Below are 22,290 nucleotides of genomic sequence, written 5' to 3'. Positions count from 1 at the left end.
CTTGGGAAGACTTAGAAACCAACTGGCAAATAATTCCACATATTATAAAGAGTAGACCTCTTCTTCAATAAATTTAATGAAACGAACATTTTTCTAGCCCATTCTTCAAGTCACATAGATTACTAGAAGCGAGTTGACTGACTTAGTATTATATGAAATATACTACATCTAACATTATACAAGAAATTCATAGAATGCTTGTGCTGTCTGTATATTAATGTTAGTTGGCTTTTTGAGTTTGCATCTGAAAACTTGTTTCACTAGATGATATATAAATCTGGATCCCTGTACTGATACAAATGTCGCTAATAAAGATCAACAACACCAAAGTTCATATAGAAAGAAACGAGCACTAGGCTAGCAGGAACATCTTAACCAACACAGCTGATGAAAATCTATCAGCTTGCACCAACATTATAATAAGTCGGCTTCCGATGCCTTAACCAACTGATAGAAAGTTCATTAGAACAAGTCTACTGAAGTACAGATGGAAAGTTGACAATACATATATCAAGAGCAAAGAAATACAGCCATCTCAAAAGTGACTAAAATAACAGACCAAAGGTGACTAACAAGACATATAATATAGCATAGAGATACCAGAATAGCGGTGTTTCTTTAATTATCACCATAGCCACGGTTCCAGCTAATTTGTTTGAATCCTGCAAGTGAAACTAGGCTCTCCGTGTACCTGTAAAGATAACGAGTGTAACGATGATCTTCCAATATATAAACTCGAGCAATCCTAGCCTCTTTCTTCCTGGCATTACACGAGATCCACCTGTAATCTTCATATCCTATCAGTAGTAGGAGATCCCCATTGCTGAAATAGCCATTAAAAAGTTCTGTTGGCATCGCTAAATCAATACTAAACATTAGCGTCCATGATGCCTCAACTCCACCACCTCGAAGGCATGAATCATCTTCCAACTTCCACATGTTAATCGCCTTGTTGAATCCCTTACCAGTCCTATCATCATTCAATGCATTAGCCCACAGCATTATAACAGCAACAGACTTATTATACTCGATGATACGAGTTTTAGGATGAGCTTCATAAGAGTTGACAATGTTGAGACCACCGACAGCAGCAGCAGTAACCGCACGAGCAGCTGCAATAGCAGCAGCAACATCACGAGGGAGCTTAATAGCACAATTCAACACCTCCGTGTTCAAATCAAACACCATCAATGCATCTCTCTTGACACCAAATAATAATCCGTTAACACACACATTAAAATTGCCTAAAAAGTCGATTCCAGACATAACGATCTTATAATCCTCATCAGGAACTTTTCGCCATACATTCCTGTTAGCCGAATACACCTCAGTAGGAAGCGAAGGCCCCGATACCACACTAACAATCTTATAATCATCATCTACCGGATCATAACCGAAACCCATAGCGCGGGAAGTACTCAAGGCACATGCCGGAACAACTCTTGATTGTCTAGTAGCAGGATTCCAAAGATAGAAACTATGTTCGCTTAGATTGTGGTGAAAGACAACACAAACAATGCCGTTAACAGAACCGACAAGTGTAAACGCAGGACCTACTTGTTCAGACTCGCCTTGAGTATACGGATACTTGAGATCAGCCACAATTTCACGAGAATCAACGTCGAAGACTGAGAATTGCAGTGTAGCATTTTCGGTATCTGTCAAATATGTCTCGCGGGTCATGATAAGGGTTTGATCAGTTTCGGTTGCGATTGCTCGGCGGAGCTGCGCTTTGACGAAACGGGTCTTTGATCAGGGAAAGCCAGGTCTTAGAGACTAATTGGAACTGGAGTAAAGATTTTACTGGCACGCGAACGAGAATCTCGCTGATGAGGTCGTCGGAAAGGGTCGGATTCGGTCTGATTCGGGCCATTGCAGAGTCCGATTGAATCACTCAGTTGATGGCGGCGGAGTGTGTGGATGGGAGAAGGGAAATGCTCAAGGTTTTAGGGTTAGGGTTAACGACGGAGTGTCTGGATTTGATTGTTTTTTTAAATGTCTTAATAAAAAATGGTATTCTTATCGGTTTCATTTTCTGGGTCATGTTCAAGTGAGAACCACTAGCAGGGTTCTGCAGCAGAACTTAAGTATTAGTTAGGGTTCTGCATGGCAGGGTTCTGCAGCAGAACTTAAGTATTAGTTAGCGTTCTGCAGCAAAACTTCACATGTAAAAAAATGTTATGTATTATATTTTAAAATTATTTTTGAACACACACAACGATGAAAAAATATGAAAAAAACATATATTTAGATTTAGATCCCAAAAATTTATTTAAAATTTAGCCGCAGCGGAACCTTAGTGGTTGTATGGTTCTATTTTAAGGACTGGTTCTCTCTTGAGCGTGACCCTTAATTTCCTTGTATTTTGTATAAGTATCTATAATGATTATGTTTTTAAATTGTTCTATTTTAATCCTATGTTAATACATATATTTTTTAGATTAATAATTTTGCTAGCAAATAATAACATCTATTTAGAAATTGAAATACAAAATATTCGGATCATCTTGGTCGGCTGTTCGTTAAAAATATAGTCATGTAATATATTTTAAAGTGTTACTCTATTTTAATTAGCACACATTTGAATATAATAATTTAAATATATCATTTGGGACTGATATATTTATTTTAAGTTTTTAACCATTCTAATTATTAAAAATTCTATTAAAGAACTTATTTAAAAATAGATTACCTATTTTAACAATGCAATGAATTGATTTCTTTAGCTGTATTACAGATTCTCAAATAAATTTAAAACATAATTATAAAATTTTATACTACATTACAAAATTTGAATGATAAATTTCAAATAAATCTTAAAAATTACTCGTGAATCACATCAGTATAAGATATCATATATCAAATTTGTAATATTATTTTTATTAGAGCTAAATCATATAACATAAGTATAAAAAAATATTAATCTCCTTCATGTCCAAACTATATCGTCTTCACGTATATATGTCCATAAATCATGTCGATATGTCAAGAATTTCATATATTTAGTCTTAATAAGTCTCATTAGCTATGCAAAACGTTCTAAGATTATAACATCATCAAAAAAATATTAATCTCCTTCAAGTCAAAAACTATGTCGTCTTCATGTATATATGTCCATAAATCATGTCGATATGTCAAGAATTTCATTTATTAAACTACTACTATTAATAAGTCTCATTAGCTATGTCAAAAAATTCTAAAATAAAATCATATGTATGAATAATCACACTACTTTAATAAATTTTAGGAATATCATCATATATACGAAATCTGCAGATTTTGAACGTGTTTTTTCCCATTCTTGAGATTATCGGGTATAATTTCTACACGTTAGTGAACTCAAAATCGAAAACTTTCAGCAATGATGTTCTTGACGCATAGATTAACATATCAAAATTTCACTTCAATCCGTGAATTTTGCTAGCCACATCATTTTCGAGGTCATTTTTATTTTTGATTTCTAAAACGTCAACATTGACTAACATTCGTTAGTCAAATTCTAACGAAGGAACGTGAGATCTTTTTTTTTAAAATTAAAGGACATATTTCTTGGACCTTTTAGTTGCGTGACCTAAATCCTAACCGTCTATAGCTGATGGAATAACGAATTAATTATCTCAAATTTAATTTTAAAAAATAAATAAAAGTGCAAGCTATATATGTGAATACATTTGATTTTTTCTCTTGAATTTTGTTTAGGGTTGTTTTCACAAAGTACTGAGTTTGGAAAGTTTTTCTCAAATATATTGTAACTTTTTAAAAATTGTTCCAAAATACAATCTTTCAAATAAAAATTGTAAAAATATTATTTTTTGATTTGTTTTTTAAAATTACGGATATTGCATTTGCAACAGCATTTGCAACTACTAGCAACCACAAGCAATTTTAAAAAAATTTATTAAATATTATATTCAATTACATAATAAGTTCCAAGTGTTTGCAAAGATTCAAATATGAGTGTATATATGTATGAGATTAGTATTAACATCACAAAAACAACATGAAAATCAACTAAAGTCAAAACTAACTAAAAGCAACTAAAATATTATTTGTATCTTTCTATTCCATCGTTACATAATTATTATTTTAATTATTATAAATAAAATATATTATTTTAATATGATAATATATGATAAGCAATCTTGCCACACATCTTTAGAGGTTGTCCACGTATAACCAATCATTTTAAATTGACCAGATCATTCTAAATACATTTTTTTCAGTATTATTATTGTTTATTTATATGATAGCACCTATATATTCTGTGAAGGGTTTGTTGGAGACACTCTTGTTCTCAGGAAACTTTCAATCAAAATATAAAATTAAATGGGCTCAAAAGGAGCTCTTAAATTACAATAGACCAGCCCAGTTGAATATGTTATAAAAATAAAGCAGACCCTAACCCTAATTAGTTTCCGCATTTCACTCGTACCCTCTCTGTAGTGACCGCCGTCATTCATTCCGACTCAAAAATGGAGCCTATCAGATCAAATCCAACACTCTGCGACGATCTCATCAGCGAGATTCTCGTACGCGTGCCAGTGAAATCCCTAATTCAGTTCCAACTAGTCTCCAAAACCTGGCTTTCCCTAATCAAAGACCCGGTCTTCGTCAAAGCCCAACTCCGCCGAGCAATCAGAAGCGGAACTGATGAAACTCTTATGCTTGTCCGCTATTCATGTTCCACTTCGACGGAAAGTGCTAAGCTGAAGTTATCACTCTTTGACGTTGACTCTCGTCAAATTGTGTCCGAAACTAGGTATCCATATTCTCAAGGTGAGTCTAGATCCGTGCCTCGTTTAACACTTGTTGGTTCTGCTAATGGCATTGTTTGTTTGGTTCTCTTCGAAACTTCACGCCTAATTAATAGATTCTTTCTGTGGAATCCTGCTACTAGACAATCATTAAGAGTTGTTCCTGGTAGGGGCTTGAGTAAACCCCGCGCTCTAGGTTTTGGTTATGATCCAGTAGATGGGGATTATAAGATTGTTAGGGTTGTATCAGGGCCTTGTCTTCCAACTGAGGTGTTTTCAGCTAATAGGAATGTATGGCGAGAAGTTCCTGATCCGATTGACAGCCCTGATCATGACTTCTTAAGTGGCCATTTCCATGTGTGTGTGAATGGATTTTTATGTGGTATTGACAAGGGCGTAGGGATGATGGTGTTTGATTTGAACAAGGAGGTCATGAATTGTGCTATTAAGCTCCCTGTTGTTGCTGCTGGCGGTATTGGTGTTGTTGGTGATAATGATGATGACTATGATGAGGAGTATTATGATGCTCAGCCTGAAACTCATATTATTGAGCTTGATAAGTCTATTGCTGTCATTACGTTGTGGGCTGATGCATTGAATGTAACATCCCAGATTTTCAGAATTAGTTTATTAATATAGAAATAAATTTTTGAATATTACTATTGGCTTTAATTGATTTCTTCTGATAAGATGAACGGTCTGTGTAATATGAGTATAATTGTGATGTGAATTATAAGGTTAAAGACGGAAGATGCATTCTTCTGTTGTGATTTCGTTTATTTTAGCGACCCGGATTTTTCAAAAAAATTGTTTATCTTTATAAAAGTAATTTTCTTAGAAAGAGAGGAATAAAGTTTAATATGTTATTTTAGTTTAATGTGTTTTTAAAATTGTATATTTAAATTCCGGGTTATTGTTTTATCAATACAGGGTTGTCTTTTTAAAATTATATTTTATATAATTGATTTTAAAAATTTAAAAGATTGCTATTGTTACATGGATAAGTGTTGCATGTGGAATTGTGAGTCTAATTAAATGTGAATATTGCATGAATTTTTGGTATAAATGGATTTTCTGTAATTGTTGTTTATCGGTGCCAGAACTGTGAGTTTAATTATTATCAGAATGAGTCATATGTTATTTAGATATTTTTAAATGATTTATATATGGATATATAAATGTCCTTTCAAAACTTATTTCAAATATTATTTCTGAAAATACAGAGGTTTGTCATGTAAAAGTTAGATGGTTGATATGTGAATATATGTATTACATGATTAAGTGTTACGTGTGTAATGATCGTGTAACCAGTTATGGTTATTTACAAATATTATTTGAATATTTGGTAAATTATTTGATAACTAGTTTTCTATTTTGATTGCTTATATATGTTGCAATCACGAGTTTTCAATTTTCATATTCTCAGAATAAAATATGGAACATTTGGGTATTTTCTAGATAATTTATAAATAATATGTGATATTTATATGAATATTTGTGAGACTTGTGTTATCTGGTTTATTGAATTGACTGCTCATATGTGTTCGGATTTGAGATATTTCAATTTATTTATGATCAGGATAAAATATAGTTTAATTGGATATGTTCATATCGATTATTGGATTGCTATGTGATTTTATAATCGATTTACGGATTTAATCTCGTTTAATTATTAATTATATTAAAATAGTTATTTAGCAATTTAAACCCGTGGGCGTTCGGGAGAATTTCGCCATTAGGCTATTTGGGACATTCTGAGCATTTCTCGTGTTTTAACTTTTTCAATCCGGAGTACGGTTTGCCCCGTAAATGATCCGGTACGGTTTTATTAATATTTTTAAAGTTAATAATTATCTGATGGTCTCGAAGTACGTAAAGCATATTCCAGGAATATTCCAAAGCATATTCAAGGAATATGCCAAAGCATATTCAAGGAATATTCTCTTATCTTCTTCTATAAATATCCTTTACCAGTTTATTTCGCACGTACAATCATTTCGTCAGTTTCTCTGCACGAATACCGAGAGAAGACGAACGGGTGTTCTTCGTGTTCTTCATATTCAAACGAGGATTTGAAGGCGTTATTGGAATCCAATGGAGGCGTATAAATAGTCAAAACGAAGCTCTCGATGCGTAGAATCAAGTTTAATCATTTATTTCAGTGCAGAATCATCAGGTGATTTTATATTATTTTTGCAAAATTCGAATTATTAGAGCTTAAATGATGAATTTTCGTAAATGATCTTTGTTGACTGATTTGATGATTCCATGTTGTAGAGCATCTCCTGCCATTCGTTTTCATATATTATATGTCGATTTTTGACTTCCGTAACATATAGAAATAAGGATTTGATTCTTGAGATGTGTTCTTGAATGTTCTTGAGTGTTCTTGAATATTTTTAATTGAAATTTGGGGGATTCTTTTCTGTTGATTCTGGGTAGAAACCAAGCTCACCACTGTGTTCAAAGCATTGCAGGGAAGTTGCGTGTGTGCTTGTTGTGTGTGTGGGAGTCGTATTCGACTCGCCGGAGTCTGGAAACAAACCGCCGCCGGCGGATTTTGTTTCTGTTTTTACGGCTAATTCCTGCATCTATTACTAGTTTTGATTGCGTTTATAGATTCCTGGTAGTCTAATCTTCAAATCTGCACCTGATGGATGAGTTTGGAGGTCGGGAGAAGAATCCCGGCGATTTTCCGGCGACTGGGGGGGTGCCGCTGCGAAAGTGCAGTTTGGTACCCCAACTTTTAAAGATGATGAAGTCATCGTACCCAAGTTTTGAATCTTACAAAACACCCCCTGAAACTTCTGAAAGTTACACTTTATACCCTGGCCGAAAACTTTCAAAAGTTTACAAAATAAACCTTTTGATTTAATTTTCAAAAATTGTTTTATTTGATTATTTTAAATTTCAAAAATAGTTTTTAATTATTTCTTTATTCAAAAATAAATCTAAATTAGTTTCTAAATTAATTTTAATTAGTAATTAATTATTTTAATTGGTCAATTAATTTAAATATTAATTGATTAATTAATTTAGTTAATTATTAATTGATTTTAATTGATTAATTAATTAGATTTAATTGTTCCTTTTGATTTAAAAATTCTGGAAAATAGTTTCGAGCTTTGAATTATTTTTCTAAAATATGTTCGAGGCTCGTTAATTGATTTCAAATGATTTTGGGATCCGATCTTGAGCAACCGGACTTGATTATTTATTCAAAAATGGATTCTTTTACCCGTTTTAATTCCGAAAAATGTCTAGAGATTCCAGAAAATTCTTGAAAAATCATTTTAAACCTAAAACTTGATTTGGCATCAATTGGGAGGGGAGACCTAATGTGTATATGTTGTCTGTTATCGGTGTGCTGTATTACATGTGTCGAAAGTGGAGTCGGAAACGGTTTTCAGCATAACTTTTGATCGGTAATTCAGAATCGAGTGAAACGAAAAGGAGATTAAAGCTTATAAAGTCTATTTTAATGTGACATAATAATATGGTGGAGTATAGAATGTGAATAATTTTTGTTAAATGTATAGAATATGATTATATGTGATCTAATTGCTATTAATGGATGATTGCATGGACTATCTGGTTGTTCTAGTATTACATACATGTGATAAATGATTGAATGACATAGTGTCGTGTCTTGATAGATGTCGGATAAAAGCATATGGATTATAGTGATTGGATTTGGTTGGTTGATTGTTGATTGAGATAGGATAACAGGTGGATGGTCTAATAAATAGACGAGACGATGTCGGATTTTCGATAAGATTTATATGATATTTAATTGATAATATACTATGTGGAATATGATTAGACTATATGGTAGAGTCAAAGCATGATTATGTGTTAAGTGATATTTGATGAGTTTAAAGAGTTATATAAGTGGGTATCGATATACGTGATATGTGTATGCGATAGGTTATGTTACCGAGTTGATAAGTAGAGATAAGAATCAATCGATTATTTAGTGATAATGGTAGTATCTTATTCTCGTAAAGGGTTTGGACGAGACGGATACGATCGAAGACGTTCAGAAGGTCAAACGATGTTACAAAGCGAATAAGGAACGAATCGAGTAAACGAAACAGTGTGGCGAATAGAGTATAGCCAAAGATGATCTAGAGGCTATGATATGCATAGAGTGTGAAAGTGGAAAGATGAGATTGAGATATGAGACTGAAATCGGATTTAAGGCAAGTTTTCCTAAATCCTTCCTCCTATATATATTGCATGTTCTGAGTATTCTGTCAACGTTATGATATTGTTTATACTGAAACCCTTCTCAGATAAACTCTTTCTTATGAATCCCATGATTGTTTTATTTTTCCAAGTTTTGAAAAGCCAAACACCTGATTACTCTCAACTTTCTATTTTGATCCATTCTTTCCAATCCTCAAGATTTTAAAAATACCAGTTCTACAAATTAATTCGAAGTTCAGACCGTCATTGAAGCATGTGTTGCTCAGTGATAGTTAGAGCCTAGAATGAAATGGGATCTTCTTGATTATTCAACCCGCCATTGTCATGCTGGTTTAGCAGGCTAAATTCAGTTGCTTAGCCGATAATGGAGGATACTGAATAGTTAGGAATTTCCTGAACTATGATTTATCAAAAGACAGACTGTGGTTTATGAAATGTTGATTCCCAAAAGTTGATTTGAAATATTTCTGTTGCTGATAATGATTATGATTCTGTTCTGTTGATTGAATTGTCTATTGATTTCAATTGTTAGAATTGGATTAGTTTTTATAAAATATGTGGACCAGATTCGTGGTCAATCATAGGCCAATGTGTGCCTTGGATCCAGTATAGAGAGCAGGGCTGTGTGCCATGTTCGGGGTTAGTGCGTGACTGATCAGCAGCCTAACCTTTGGTTTTTAAGTAAAAATGTGATGAATCCAATTCGACAATTCTTCTGTAAGTTTGAAATTCTGATTTCAATTGCTGATAAGAATTGTGGAGTTTTAAATTGCATATCCTGAACTTGTGAACCCTGATAAAATATTTCAGGACTATTGTTGCTTATATACGCTTGCTGAGCATTGTTGCTCACCCTTGCTATTCCTTTTTAACCATTTCAGAAAAGCTTAGAGATGAATTGCTTGATTGAGGTTGCGAGTATGGCTAAGGCTAAGCGAGGAGTCAGAGTTATAGAATATCCAGAGGACAAGTGGAATGTCCATGGAGATTGTCAAGGTTGGTTCTAAATAGAATTGTATTGATGAGATTCAGTTGTAAGTCATAATTGAGGTAGACTGGCAGTGATTCTTCTTATCGAAGATGATCTAAGGTTGTAAGACATTGTTTATTAATAGTGGTTGATTCTAATTTCAATACTGTAACCTGGATGCGATCCTGTTTTTAGGGGGTTAAAGTGTTTTCTTTTAAATCTTTTACTAAAGTTTTCAGGTTTTAAATCCTTTGATTTTATTACATTTTTCAAAAATATAGGTTTTCAAAAGTATTTAAGAATGATTTTGTGTGGTGACGTCAGAATCCAGACCCCCGGATTCTCGGGCTGTCACAGTTGGTATCAGAGCAACAGGTTATAAGTTATTGAAATTAGAATATAGATTGTGGTTATAAGTTTTATTGAGGAGAAGTGTTCAGTGACCTCATATAGAGGTATTGTGAGACTGTCTAGGGATAGTCTAGAGAGTAATCAGAATAGAATCTAGATAGTTAACTAAGTTGGGGGTACATGTTTAGATAGATCATGGTTCCTAAGTCTAGACACTTGGTTTCTAGTATGGGGACTGAGTGAGATAGTGAGTTGTGATAAGGGTCAGAGCTAGACCTAGTCAAAAGAGTGTTGATAGTGAATGATTGAGTGAAGAATGATAAAGATGCATGGTTCAAAATATTCTGACCATGTTACATATTTGAAAGTGGTTTATCGTTTGAATTGAGATGTAGAAGAATGGGTGTTGAATATGAGATATTGTGAATTAGAAAGAGAGTTTTGTAGATAGATGTGATGTGAATGATAGAGAGTATGTGGAATTGAGTCTAGTTATCAGAAGTAATATTGTGAGTGAGATAGAACGTTAGTCTTAACGACGACGCTTCAAGCTAACCGGGATTTCTTCTGATATCAAGATGAGCCAACTTCATTGCGAACGATAATGTCTACAAGGGATCTTACGAAGCTATCACGAGCGAGAACGTCGAGAAAAAGACATACCTTGAACAACGGCTTATGGGAGCAGAGCAAGAATTTGAGAAGACCTTGGCAATATCTTTCTTCAAGAAAAGCTTATTTTAACTCTTTTCATCATCATTAAGTCCTTATTGGGATATCTTTTCTACAAAAGTTTTGACAAACGAGATTTCTTATTTCTTGAATGACGAGAAAACAATGGTATTGATTATTGATATTGGTATTGATTCTTGGTGTGTGATAAAGGTTATTGTGAGAAGACAATGATATTTCTTGATATTCCTTGATATTCTTTGATATACCTTGATATCTCTTGATATTCTTTGGTATTCTTTGAGATTCCTTGGTATTTCTTCCATATGATTGGGATGAACAACCCTATGTATAGGGGACACAAGGTATACCTGTCTATGTGATAGGAGTTGGATGGGACGCCATCACTTGAGTGTGTTGTGATTACAAGAAGGTTAACAACCTTTAGTAGTGTCTAATATGGGCACGCAACACTAAGTTCGTTTGATCATATTGATCTCTCAGTCACTCTCTTATTCAAACATGACCTATTTTGAAAACATTTTGTCCCATTCTATGTTTTAAAGATTGATTCTAAGAACTGAACTTTGCAATTGTAAAAGATTGATTCTCCTATTTCTTTAAAGTGAAAGGTATGCCAAGATCGATTAAAGGTGGGGGATGATATTACAAAGTGCGTACGTTTTAGTTCTCTTCGCGGATTCTGAGGACAGAATCCTTATAAGGGGGGTAGAATGTAACATCCCAGATTTTCAGAATTAGTTTATTAATATAGAAATAAATTTTTGAATATTACTATTGGCTTTAATTGATTTCTTCTGATAAGATGAACGGTCTGTGTAATATGAGTATAATTGTGATGTGAATTATAAGGTTAAAGACGGAAGATGCATTCTTCTGTTGTGATTTCGTTTATTTTAGCGACCCGGATTTTTCAAAAAAATTGTTTATCTTTATAAAAGTAATTTTCTTAGAAAGAGAGGAATAAAGTTTAATATGTTATTTTAGTTTAATGTGTTTTCAAAATTGTATATTTAAATTCCGGGTTATTGTTTTATCAATACAGGGTTGTCTTTTTAAAATTATATTTTATATAATTGATTTTAAAAATTTAAAAGATTGCTATTGTTACATGGATAAGTGTTGCATGTGGAATTGTGAGTCTAATTAAATGTGAATATTGCATGAATTTTTGGTATAAATGGATTTTCTGTAATTGTTGTTTATCGGTGCCAGAACTGTGAGTTTAATTATTATCAGAATGAGTCATATGTTATTTAGATATTTTTAAATGATTTATATATGGATATATAAATGTCCTTTCAAAACTTATTTCAAATATTATTTCTGAAAATACAGAGGTTTGTCATGTAAAAGTTAGATGGTTGATATGTGAATATATGTATTACATGATTAAGTGTTACGTGTGTAATGATCGTGTAACCAGTTATGGTTATTTACAAATATTATTTGAATATTTGGTAAATTATTTGATAACTAGTTTTCTATTTTGATTGCTTATATATGTTGCAATCACGAGTTTTCAATTTTCATATTCTCAGAATAAAATATGGAACATTTGGGTATTTTCTAGATAATTTATAAATAATATGTGATATTTATATGAATATTTGTGAGACTTGTGTTATCTGGTTTATTGAATTGACTGCTCATATGTGTTCGGATTTGAGATATTTCAATTTATTTATGATCAGGATAAAATATAGTTTAATTGGATATGTTCATATCGATTATTGGATTGCTATGTGATTTTATAATCGATTTACGGATTTAATCTCGTTTAATTATTAATTATATTAAAATAGTTATTTAGCAATTTAAACCCGTGGGCGTTCGGGAGAATTTCGCCATTAGGCTATTTGGGACATTCTGAGCATTTCTCGTGTTTTAACTTTTTCAATCCGGAGTACGGTTTGCCCCGTAAATGATCCGGTACGGTTTTATTAATATTTTTAAAGTTAATAATTATCTGATGGTCTCGAAGTACGTAAAGCATATTCCAGGAATATTCCAAAGCATATTCAAGGAATATGCCAAAGCATATTCAAGGAATATTCTCTTATCTTCTTCTATAAATATCCTTTACCAGTTTATTTCGCACGTACAATCATTTCGTCAGTTTCTCTGCACGAATACCGAGAGAAGACGAACGGGTGTTCTTCGTGTTCTTCATATTCAAACGAGGATTTGAAGGCGTTATTGGAATCCAATGGAGGCGTATAAATAGTCAAAACGAAGCTCTCGATGCGTAGAATCAAGTTTAATCATTTATTTCAGTGCAGAATCATCAGGTGATTTTATATTATTTTTGCAAAATTCGAATTATTAGAGCTTAAATGATGAATTTTCGTAAATGATCTTTGTTGACTGATTTGATGATTCCATGTTGTAGAGCATCTCCTGCCATTCGTTTTCATATATTATATGTCGATTTTTGACTTCCGTAACATATAGAAATAAGGATTTGATTCTTGAGATGTGTTCTTGAATGTTCTTGAGTGTTCTTGAATATTTTTAATTGAAATTTGGGGGATTCTTTTCTGTTGATTCTGGGTAGAAACCAAGCTCACCACTGTGTTCAAAGCATTGCAGGGAAGTTGCGTGTGTGCTTGTTGTGTGTGTGGGAGTCGTATTCGACTCGCCGGAGTCTGGAAACAAACCGCCGCCGGCGGATTTTGTTTCTGTTTTTACGGCTAATTCCTGCATCTATTACTAGTTTTGATTGCGTTTATAGATTCCTGGTAGTCTAATCTTCAAATCTGCACCTGATGGATGAGTTTGGAGGTCGGGAGAAGAATCCCGGCGATTTTCCGGCGACTGGGGGGGTGCCGCTGCGAAAGTGCAGTTTGGTACCCCAACTTTTAAAGATGATGAAGTCATCGTACCCAAGTTTTGAATCTTACAAAACACCCCCTGAAACTTCTGAAAGTTACACTTTATACCCTGGCCGAAAACTTTCAAAAGTTTACAAAATAAACCTTTTGATTTAATTTTCAAAAATTGTTTTATTTGATTATTTTAAATTTCAAAAATAGTTTTTAATTATTTCTTTATTCAAAAATAAATCTAAATTAGTTTCTAAATTAATTTTAATTAGTAATTAATTATTTTAATTGGTCAATTAATTTAAATATTAATTGATTAATTAATTTAGTTAATTATTAATTGATTTTAATTGATTAATTAATTAGATTTAATTGTTCCTTTTGATTTAAAAATTCTGGAAAATAGTTTCGAGCTTTGAATTATTTTTCTAAAATATGTTCGAGGCTCGTTAATTGATTTCAAATGATTTTGGGATCCGATCTTGAGCAACCGGACTTGATTATTTATTCAAAAATGGATTCTTTTACCCGTTTTAATTCCGAAAAATGTCTAGAGATTCCAGAAAATTCTTGAAAAATCATTTTAAACCTAAAACTTGATTTGGCATCAATTGGGAGGGGAGACCTAATGTGTATATGTTGTCTGTTATCGGTGTGCTGTATTACATGTGTCGAAAGTGGAGTCGGAAACGGTTTTCAGCATAACTTTTGATCGGTAATTCAGAATCGAGTGAAACGAAAAGGAGATTAAAGCTTATAAAGTCTATTTTAATGTGACATAATAATATGGTGGAGTATAGAATGTGAATAATTTTTGTTAAATGTATAGAATATGATTATATGTGATCTAATTGCTATTAATGGATGATTGCATGGACTATCTGGTTGTTCTAGTATTACATACATGTGATAAATGATTGAATGACATAGTGTCGTGTCTTGATAGATGTCGGATAAAAGCATATGGATTATAGTGATTGGATTTGGTTGGTTGATTGTTGATTGAGATAGGATAACAGGTGGATGGTCTAATAAATAGACGAGACGATGTCGGATTTTCGATAAGATTTATATGATATTTAATTGATAATATACTATGTGGAATATGATTAGACTATATGGTAGAGTCAAAGCATGATTATGTGTTAAGTGATATTTGATGAGTTTAAAGAGTTATATAAGTGGGTATCGATATACGTGATATGTGTATGCGATAGGTTATGTTACCGAGTTGATAAGTAGAGATAAGAATCAATCGATTATTTAGTGATAATGGTAGTATCTTATTCTCGTAAAGGGTTTGGACGAGACGGATACGATCGAAGACGTTCAGAAGGTCAAACGATGTTACAAAGCGAATAAGGAACGAATCGAGTAAACGAAACAGTGTGGCGAATAGAGTATAGCCAAAGATGATCTAGAGGCTATGATATGCATAGAGTGTGAAAGTGGAAAGATGAGATTGAGATATGAGACTGAAATCGGATTTAAGGCAAGTTTTCCTAAATCCTTCCTCCTATATATATTGCATGTTCTGAGTATTCTGTCAACGTTATGATATTGTTTATACTGAAACCCTTCTCAGATAAACTCTTTCTTATGAATCCCATGATTGTTTTATTTTCCAAGTTTTGAAAAGCCAAACACCTGATTACTCTCAACTTTCTATTTTGATCCATTCTTTCCAATCCTCAAGATTTTAAAAATACCAGTTCTACAAATTAATTCGAAGTTCAGACCGTCATTGAAGCATGTGTTGCTCAGTGATAGTTAGAGCCTAGAATGAAATGGGATCTTCTTGATTATTCAACCCGCCATTGTCATGCTGGTTTAGCAGGCTAAATTCAGTTGCTTAGCCGATAATGGAGGATACTGAATAGTTAGGAATTTCCTGAACTATGATTTATCAAAAGACAGACTGTGGTTTATGAAATGTTGATTCCCAAAAGTTGATTTGAAATATTTCTGTTGCTGATAATGATTATGATTCTGTTCTGTTGATTGAATTGTCTATTGATTTCAATTGTTAGAATTGGATTAGTTTTTATAAAATATGTGGACCAGATTCGTGGTCAATCATAGGCCAATGTGTGCCTTGGATCCAGTATAGAGAGCAGGGCTGTGTGCCATGTTCGGGGTTAGTGCGTGACTGATCAGCAGCCTAACCTTTGGTTTTTAAGTAAAAATGTGATGAATCCAATTCGACAATTCTTCTGTAAGTTTGAAATTCTGATTTCAATTGCTGATAAGAATTGTGGAGTTTTAAATTGCATATCCTGAACTTGTGAACCCTGATAAAATATTTCAGGACTATTGTTGCTTATATACGCTTGCTGAGCATTGTTGCTCACCCTTGCTATTCCTTTTTAACCATTTCAGAAAAGCTTAGAGATGAATTGCTTGATTGAGGTTGCGAGTATGGCTAAGGCTAAGCGAGGAGTCAGAGTTATAGAATATCCAGAGGACAAGTGGAATGTCCATGGAGATTGTCAAGGTTGGTTCTAAATAGAATTGTATTGATGAGATTCAGTTGTAAGTCATAATTGAGGTAGACTGGCAGTGATTCTTCTTATCGAAGATGATCTAAGGTTGTAAGACATTGTTTATTAATAGTGGTTGATTCTAATTTCAATACTGTAACCTGGATGCGATCCTGTTTTTAGGGGGTTAAAGTGTTTTCTTTTAAATCTTTTACTAAAGTTTTCAGGTTTTAAATCCTTTGATTTTATTACATTTTTCAAAAATATAGGTTTTCAAAAGTATTTAAGAATGATTTTGTGTGGTGACGTCAGAATCCAGACCCCCGGATTCTCGGGCTGTCACATTGAATGGTGATAGAACTGGTGGGAGATTGAACAAGAAGATTAACATGTGGATGCTGGATGATGATGCATGCCTGAAAGGTGGTGGAGTTGAGGCATCATGGACGATAATGTTTAGTATTGATTTAGCGATGCCAGCAGTACTCTATAATGGCTATTTCAGCAATGGGGAACTCCTACTACTAATAAGAAATCATGATGATTGCATGTGGATCTCGTGTGATGCTGACAAGAAAGAGGCCAAGATTGCTCGAGTTGAGATGGCTGATCATCATTACACTCACCGTCTTGCAAGGTATACAGAGAGCCTGGTTTCACTCCCAGGATTCAAACAGATTAAGGACTGGAATGGCGGCGATGATGATAATTAAGTAAACACCGCTGATTCTGGTATTTTTATGCTACATACAAATGAAGCAACTCTGTCTTGTTAATTAGTCACCCTTAGTATGTTATTGTAGTCACTTTTCATAGATTGGCTATATTTATCTGCTCTAGATAGATGGCCACAGTGTTGCCTTTGTTGTTAACTTTCCATCTGTAATATTACTGGTCCAATTCAGTCGACTATCTATGTTCAGGCTAGCATAGATTTTAGTACTTCAAAAGTCATAATTGATTTCCAATATATATGAACACAGTAGTTACTAATTTACGTTGTCATTATTGATTTCAAAATACACATGAACACACTAGTTACTAATTTACTCTGAGTCTGCAATGTAATTCTAAGAGTCATGGACTAATTTGTCTTTGTTTGGTATTTATAGTATAATCGGTTAAAAACTCTTTAAAATTCCAAATTAATAATTATTAATTTATCGATAAATTAAATAACTCTCTAAATTAATAAATTTATCCGGTCCCGACATTATTAATTTATAGAGTTTTTACTGCAGTTAATTATAATCATGACGGCTTAATTATCTTATTTTTTATTTCTGATTTTACTGTTGTCTATTATATTAAATATATTTATGCCGCCTATCATCTATACTATATCATAATAAGCCAACATGGTATAATTTGTAGTCCAACTTTTTAGTTATATTTTTTGGTTTGGTACACTCCCTGTAATATTACAAGTCTACAACAACACGTGGAAGTCTATTACTCTTAAATTGTTAAATAGTTTTAAAATACTATAATAAGTGAATTGTAGTCCAACTTTTTAGTTATATTTTTTAATTTTGTACTTTCCCGTTAAATAGTTTTAAATACTAAAAACACTCATGACAATACATTATCATATAATGTTTTATAAAAAAAATTATAACATGTTAAAAATAAAATTATAAATATTCAATTTTGAATATCTTTTTTTAACAAAACCTTCATATAACATTTTTTAACTCTAACGTATTCTATTTCAATACAAACACTAATCATTAGGTAACACTTTTTAACTTTAATCTGTTACACAATAAATATATTTTTTCATACATATGAAAATATACAAGATATGAAAAATCTGATTCAAAATAAAATGAATAACAATAATCACATATTAATAACAGAAAAATATTTATAAATAGATAATAAATTATAAAAGTTAAATTTTCGCGTATAATCAGTTGGTTAATATAATTTAATGAAAATTCAACTCATTAATACTAAAATATTAATAAAATGATATTAAAATTTAAATAATAAATTATGAATTATATATCGCCCGTGCTTTGCACGGGTTATAGGCCAGTATATATTAAAGATGATTTTGCCGTCGAGTACTATGAGAAAATAATAGGGAATTTATCAAATATACCTCTTTTTGACATACTAATTACAATAATACTATCACCTTAAAAAGCTTGCAGATTTACGTTTACTACTTACTTATGTTTTGCAAATATACGGTCCCCTCCCTTTCATTCTTTATGCCTCTCTCATCTCTCTTTCCCACTCCGTCTTCTCGCTCTCTTTCAGTCGAAATGAATTGCGTTCTCTTTTTCTCTCTGTTAGAATATAAGATCCTGGAAAAGGCCATTCTCTAATGAGATTTTAGATTAACTAGTTCCTTGACATGGTATCTCTAACACTCTCCCTCTCTTTCTTTAATCTCTCTCATCGATAAGTTGAACTGGGTTTCAAATTTTGGAGAAATCAAAATTGATTTAAACTCGACCAAAGGTTGTGTTGTTGGTGGTTGTATGTATTTGTGTGGTTGATTGCTCACGGTGGTTTCTTTGTTTGTCAGCGGTGCGTCGGTGTTGATGGGTCGGCAAAGTGGCAGGGTCAAGACCAAGGAGGTGAGAAGGCCGATCGAGAAAGAGAGAGAAGTACAAAGATATAAATAGACGGTAAGTATTGGTTGGTGATGGTTGATTTGAGTTGATTTTTGAGTTGTTTTAGTTGATTTTATCTTTGTGAGTTCATAATTTTTTTTTGGCCCTGCAGGGGTGCTTATTTGCAATCATTTGCAACTTATTATGCAAATAAATGTAATTTTCAAAAGATTTTTTTAAAATTGAATTTGTGGTTGCATATATGGTTGCTAGGAGTTGCAGATATGGTTGCAAATGCAACTTCTGTATTTTTGCAAATATTTTTTGAAGTATAGTATTTTTGCAATTTGTTTTAAAAAATGACAGTATTTTTGTAAAAAATCTTTTTGACTTGGGTATTTGTAAAAAAAACCCTTAATAATAATAATATGATTAGATGCATGTGCTGGTCACAAGGAATCCCTAATAAAATTGCAAAATAACTTACCAAAAATAGTATTTTTATTAAATACCATTTTGTTTATCTTAGGTTGTATATAACGATTTTAGACAGTGTAAAAGTGTATCTCATATATATTTTTCAGAAAATTAACAATTTAAAGCTAAATTTGAAACTCAATATTCATATAATTTAAAATGTTAAATTTGAGAAATCTTAAGATATCTATTAGCTAATACAATAATATTATGGGGAGAATAATATAATGGGGAGTGTTCGCTAAAAATGGTTTACTAAATGATACGTAATTATTATTTTAGTTGTTATAAATAAAATATATTATTTTAATATGATAATAGATGATCAGTAATCTTTCTACACATCTACAAGGTTGGTCAAATATAACCAAACATTTCATATTGACTATATATTTTTTAATAGAGTGGATAGCATGAGTACATTTAATTTTTCACATTATTATTTTTTATTTGAATGATAACAACTATACATTTTGTTAGTGAGTTTAGAAGGCTGGAGTCGCTCTTGCTCACAAGACAGTTTGAAATAAATGGGCCCAAAGGGAGCTTTTAAATTACAATAGCCAGCCCATTTGAATATATTGTAAGAATAAAGTTAAACCCTAACCCTAATTAGTTTCCGCATTTCACTCATACCATCTGCAGTGACCGCCGTCATTCACTCCTACTCAAAAATGGAGCCTCTCAGACCAAATCCAACACTTTCCAACGATCTCATCAGCGAGATTCTCGTACGCGTGCCAGTGAAATCACTAATTCAGTTCCAATTAGTCTCCAAAACCTGGCTTTCCCTGATCAAAGACCCGGTCTTCGTCAAAGCCCAACTCCGCCGAGCAATCAGAAGCGGATCTGATGAAACTCTTATGCTTGTCCGCTATTCATGTTCCACTTCGACGGAAAGTGCTAAGCTGAAGTTATCACTCTTTGACGTGGACTCGAAACAAATTGTGTCTGAAATTAAGTATCCGTATTCTCAAGGTGAGTATAGATCCCTGCCTCCTTTAACAGTTGTTGGTTCTGCTAATGGCATTGTTTGTGTTGTCCTTCACGAAACTTCACGCATGGATAGATTCTTTCTTTGGAATCCTGCTACTAGACAATCATCAAGTGTTATTCCTCGAAGGGGCTTGAGTACATCCCGCGCTATTGGTTTTGGTTATGATCCGGTAGATGGGGATTATAAGATTGTTGTTATTGTATCAGGGCCTTCTCTTCCGGCTGAAGTGTATTCGGCTAATAGGAATGTATGGCGAAAAGTGCCTGATCCGATTGACGGCCCTGATGACTTCTTTCTATGGCATTTCCATGTGTGTGTTAATGGATTTTTGTGTGGTATTGAGAAGGGTGTAATGATGGTGTTTGATTTGAACAAGGAGGTCATGAATTGTGCTATTAAGCTCCCTGTTGTTGCTGCTGGCGGTGTTGGTGTTGATGGTGATGATGATGAGGACGACTTTGACGAGGATTTTTATGATGCTCAACCTGAAACTCGTATTATCGAGCTTGATAAGTCTATTGCTGTCATTACGTTGTGGGCTGATGCATCGAATGATGACAGAAATGGTTGGAGATACTTGGACAAGAAGATTAACATGTGGAGGCTGGATGATGATGCATGCCTTGAAGGTGGTGGAGTTGAGGCATCATGGACGATAATGTTTTGTATTGATTTGGAGATGTCAGGAATACTTCTAAATGGCTATTTCAGCAATGGGGAACTCCTACTACTAATAAGAGATGATGCTGATGATTATCACATGTGGATCTCGTGTGATGCTGACAAGAAAGAGGCCAAGATTGCTCGAGTTGAGATGGCTGGTCATCATTACACTCATCGTGTTGAAAGGTATACAGAGAGCCTGGTTTCACTCCCAGGATTCGAACAGATTAAGGACTGGAATGACCGCGATGATGATAATTAAGTAAACATAACTGATTGTGGTAATTTTATGCTACATACAAATGAAGCAACTCTGTCTTGTTAGTCACCATTGGTATGTTATTGTAGTCAGTTTTGATAGATTGGCTATATTCATCTGCTCTAAATAGATAGCTACAGAGTGTTGCCTTTGTTGTTAACTTTCCATATGTATTAGTGGTCCAATTCAGTCAACTATCTATGTTCGAGTTAGGTTATAGATTTCACTAAACTAAGTTGGTTAAAATGTTCCCGTAATTGTTTTTTTCTAAATAATTTTTGATTTGATTGATTTTGTATTCACATTTCTATCGATCGTTACCTGGATGCAGATCTATATATATATATCTCGTGACTGAATGTTTTTTGATCAAATTCAAAATGACCGACAATAAATCAGTTTTATTACGTGCTCCAAATTATAATCATTTAATGAGAAGAAACATACTAGAAATTTATTTTAGTTGTGTACTTGTTAAGTAATTATATATAGTTATCTTACTTTTATTTCTAATTTTACTATAAATATATCTATGCCGAGTATCATAGATATTAAAGATAATTTTGTTGTCGAGTACCACTAGAAAATAATAATGTGATCAGATGCATGTGCCGTTAAGAACTTTGTACACGAAATTCCTAATTCAACTTAAATTATACACCTATAAGGTAAATAAATGTCTTCTTACAACATAAAAAAAACATCTCGGTTATCCCGAATAATCATGAACACTACATATTTAATTTACAATAGGTATCGTTCTATATCTAATACGTGTATAAAATATATTTAAAACTTTTATGTGACAAGTTCTATGGAGTACAAAAAGTACGCATAATAATTAATCAAAGAGTTGATTGATACCTTGCCTATATTTTTACTATATTTTGTCTAATGATTTGGTTAAAGTAAATGAGTTAGACCTCACACAATTTCAATAGAAAAACTTCAATCATTGCAATTTATTTGCAATGATGAAAAGGAGATAATATATATAGCATAGCATGTACTTTTATTTATTTCTAAAATAAAATTTGAGATAATT

At 32.8% G+C, this 22,290-nt stretch overlaps 2 protein-coding genes across 8 annotated transcripts; both read left to right on the top strand.

Moving 5' to 3' along the window:
• Positions 1-4,472: 4,472 nt before the first annotated feature.
• Positions 4,473-5,393, top strand: LOC135150652 (F-box protein CPR1-like). Its single transcript, XM_064087371.1, has one exon. It carries the CDS (start codon positions 4,473-4,475, stop codon positions 5,391-5,393), a length of 921 nt encoding a protein of 306 aa, XP_063943441.1.
• Positions 5,394-5,675: 282 nt separating this feature from the next.
• LOC108203908 (putative F-box protein At3g10240) lies at positions 5,676-21,493 on the top strand. Of its 7 annotated transcripts, XR_010288280.1 has the most exons (7): positions 5,683-6,930; positions 8,762-9,680; positions 9,845-9,959; positions 10,258-13,268; positions 15,100-15,294; positions 16,182-16,296; positions 16,552-17,350. XR_010288280.1 is itself a non-coding variant. In XM_064086149.1 (6 exons), the coding sequence occupies exon 6, from the start codon at positions 20,001-20,003 to the stop codon at positions 21,246-21,248; it is 1,248 nt and encodes a 415-aa protein (XP_063942219.1). In that variant the 5' UTR covers positions 5,676-6,930; positions 8,762-8,956; positions 9,845-9,959; positions 10,258-13,268; positions 18,822-18,924; positions 19,972-20,000; the 3' UTR covers positions 21,249-21,493. The 7 variants fall into 7 exon arrangements, 3 of the variants coding, with proteins under 3 accessions (XP_063942219.1, XP_063942218.1, XP_063942220.1); XM_064086149.1 differs by lacking the exons at positions 15,100-15,294; positions 16,182-16,296; positions 16,552-17,350 and adding exons at positions 18,822-18,924; positions 19,972-21,493 and having other exon boundaries at positions 5,676-6,930; positions 8,762-8,956; XM_064086148.1 differs by lacking the exons at positions 15,100-15,294; positions 16,182-16,296; positions 16,552-17,350 and adding exons at positions 18,822-18,924; positions 19,972-21,493 and having other exon boundaries at positions 5,676-6,930.
• The last annotated feature ends 797 nt before the right edge of the window (positions 21,494-22,290 follow it).

This window comes from Daucus carota, chromosome 1 (genome assembly GCF_001625215.2).
Source record: "Daucus carota subsp. sativus chromosome 1, DH1 v3.0, whole genome shotgun sequence".
Taxonomy (NCBI): Eukaryota; Viridiplantae; Streptophyta; class Magnoliopsida; order Apiales; family Apiaceae; genus Daucus; species Daucus carota.
The sequence above is the reverse complement of the archived record's forward strand: the minus strand, read 5'-3'. Positions and strand labels throughout refer to the sequence as shown.

Excerpts from the sequence above, each read along its gene's own strand:
- LOC135150652 (XM_064087371.1), top strand. The coding sequence starts at position 4,473 with ATGGAGCCTATCAGATCAAATCCAACACTCTGCGACGATCTCATCAGC.
- LOC108203908 (XM_064086150.1), top strand. The coding sequence starts at position 20,001 with ATGGAGCCTCTCAGACCAAATCCAACACTTTCCAACGATCTCATCAGC.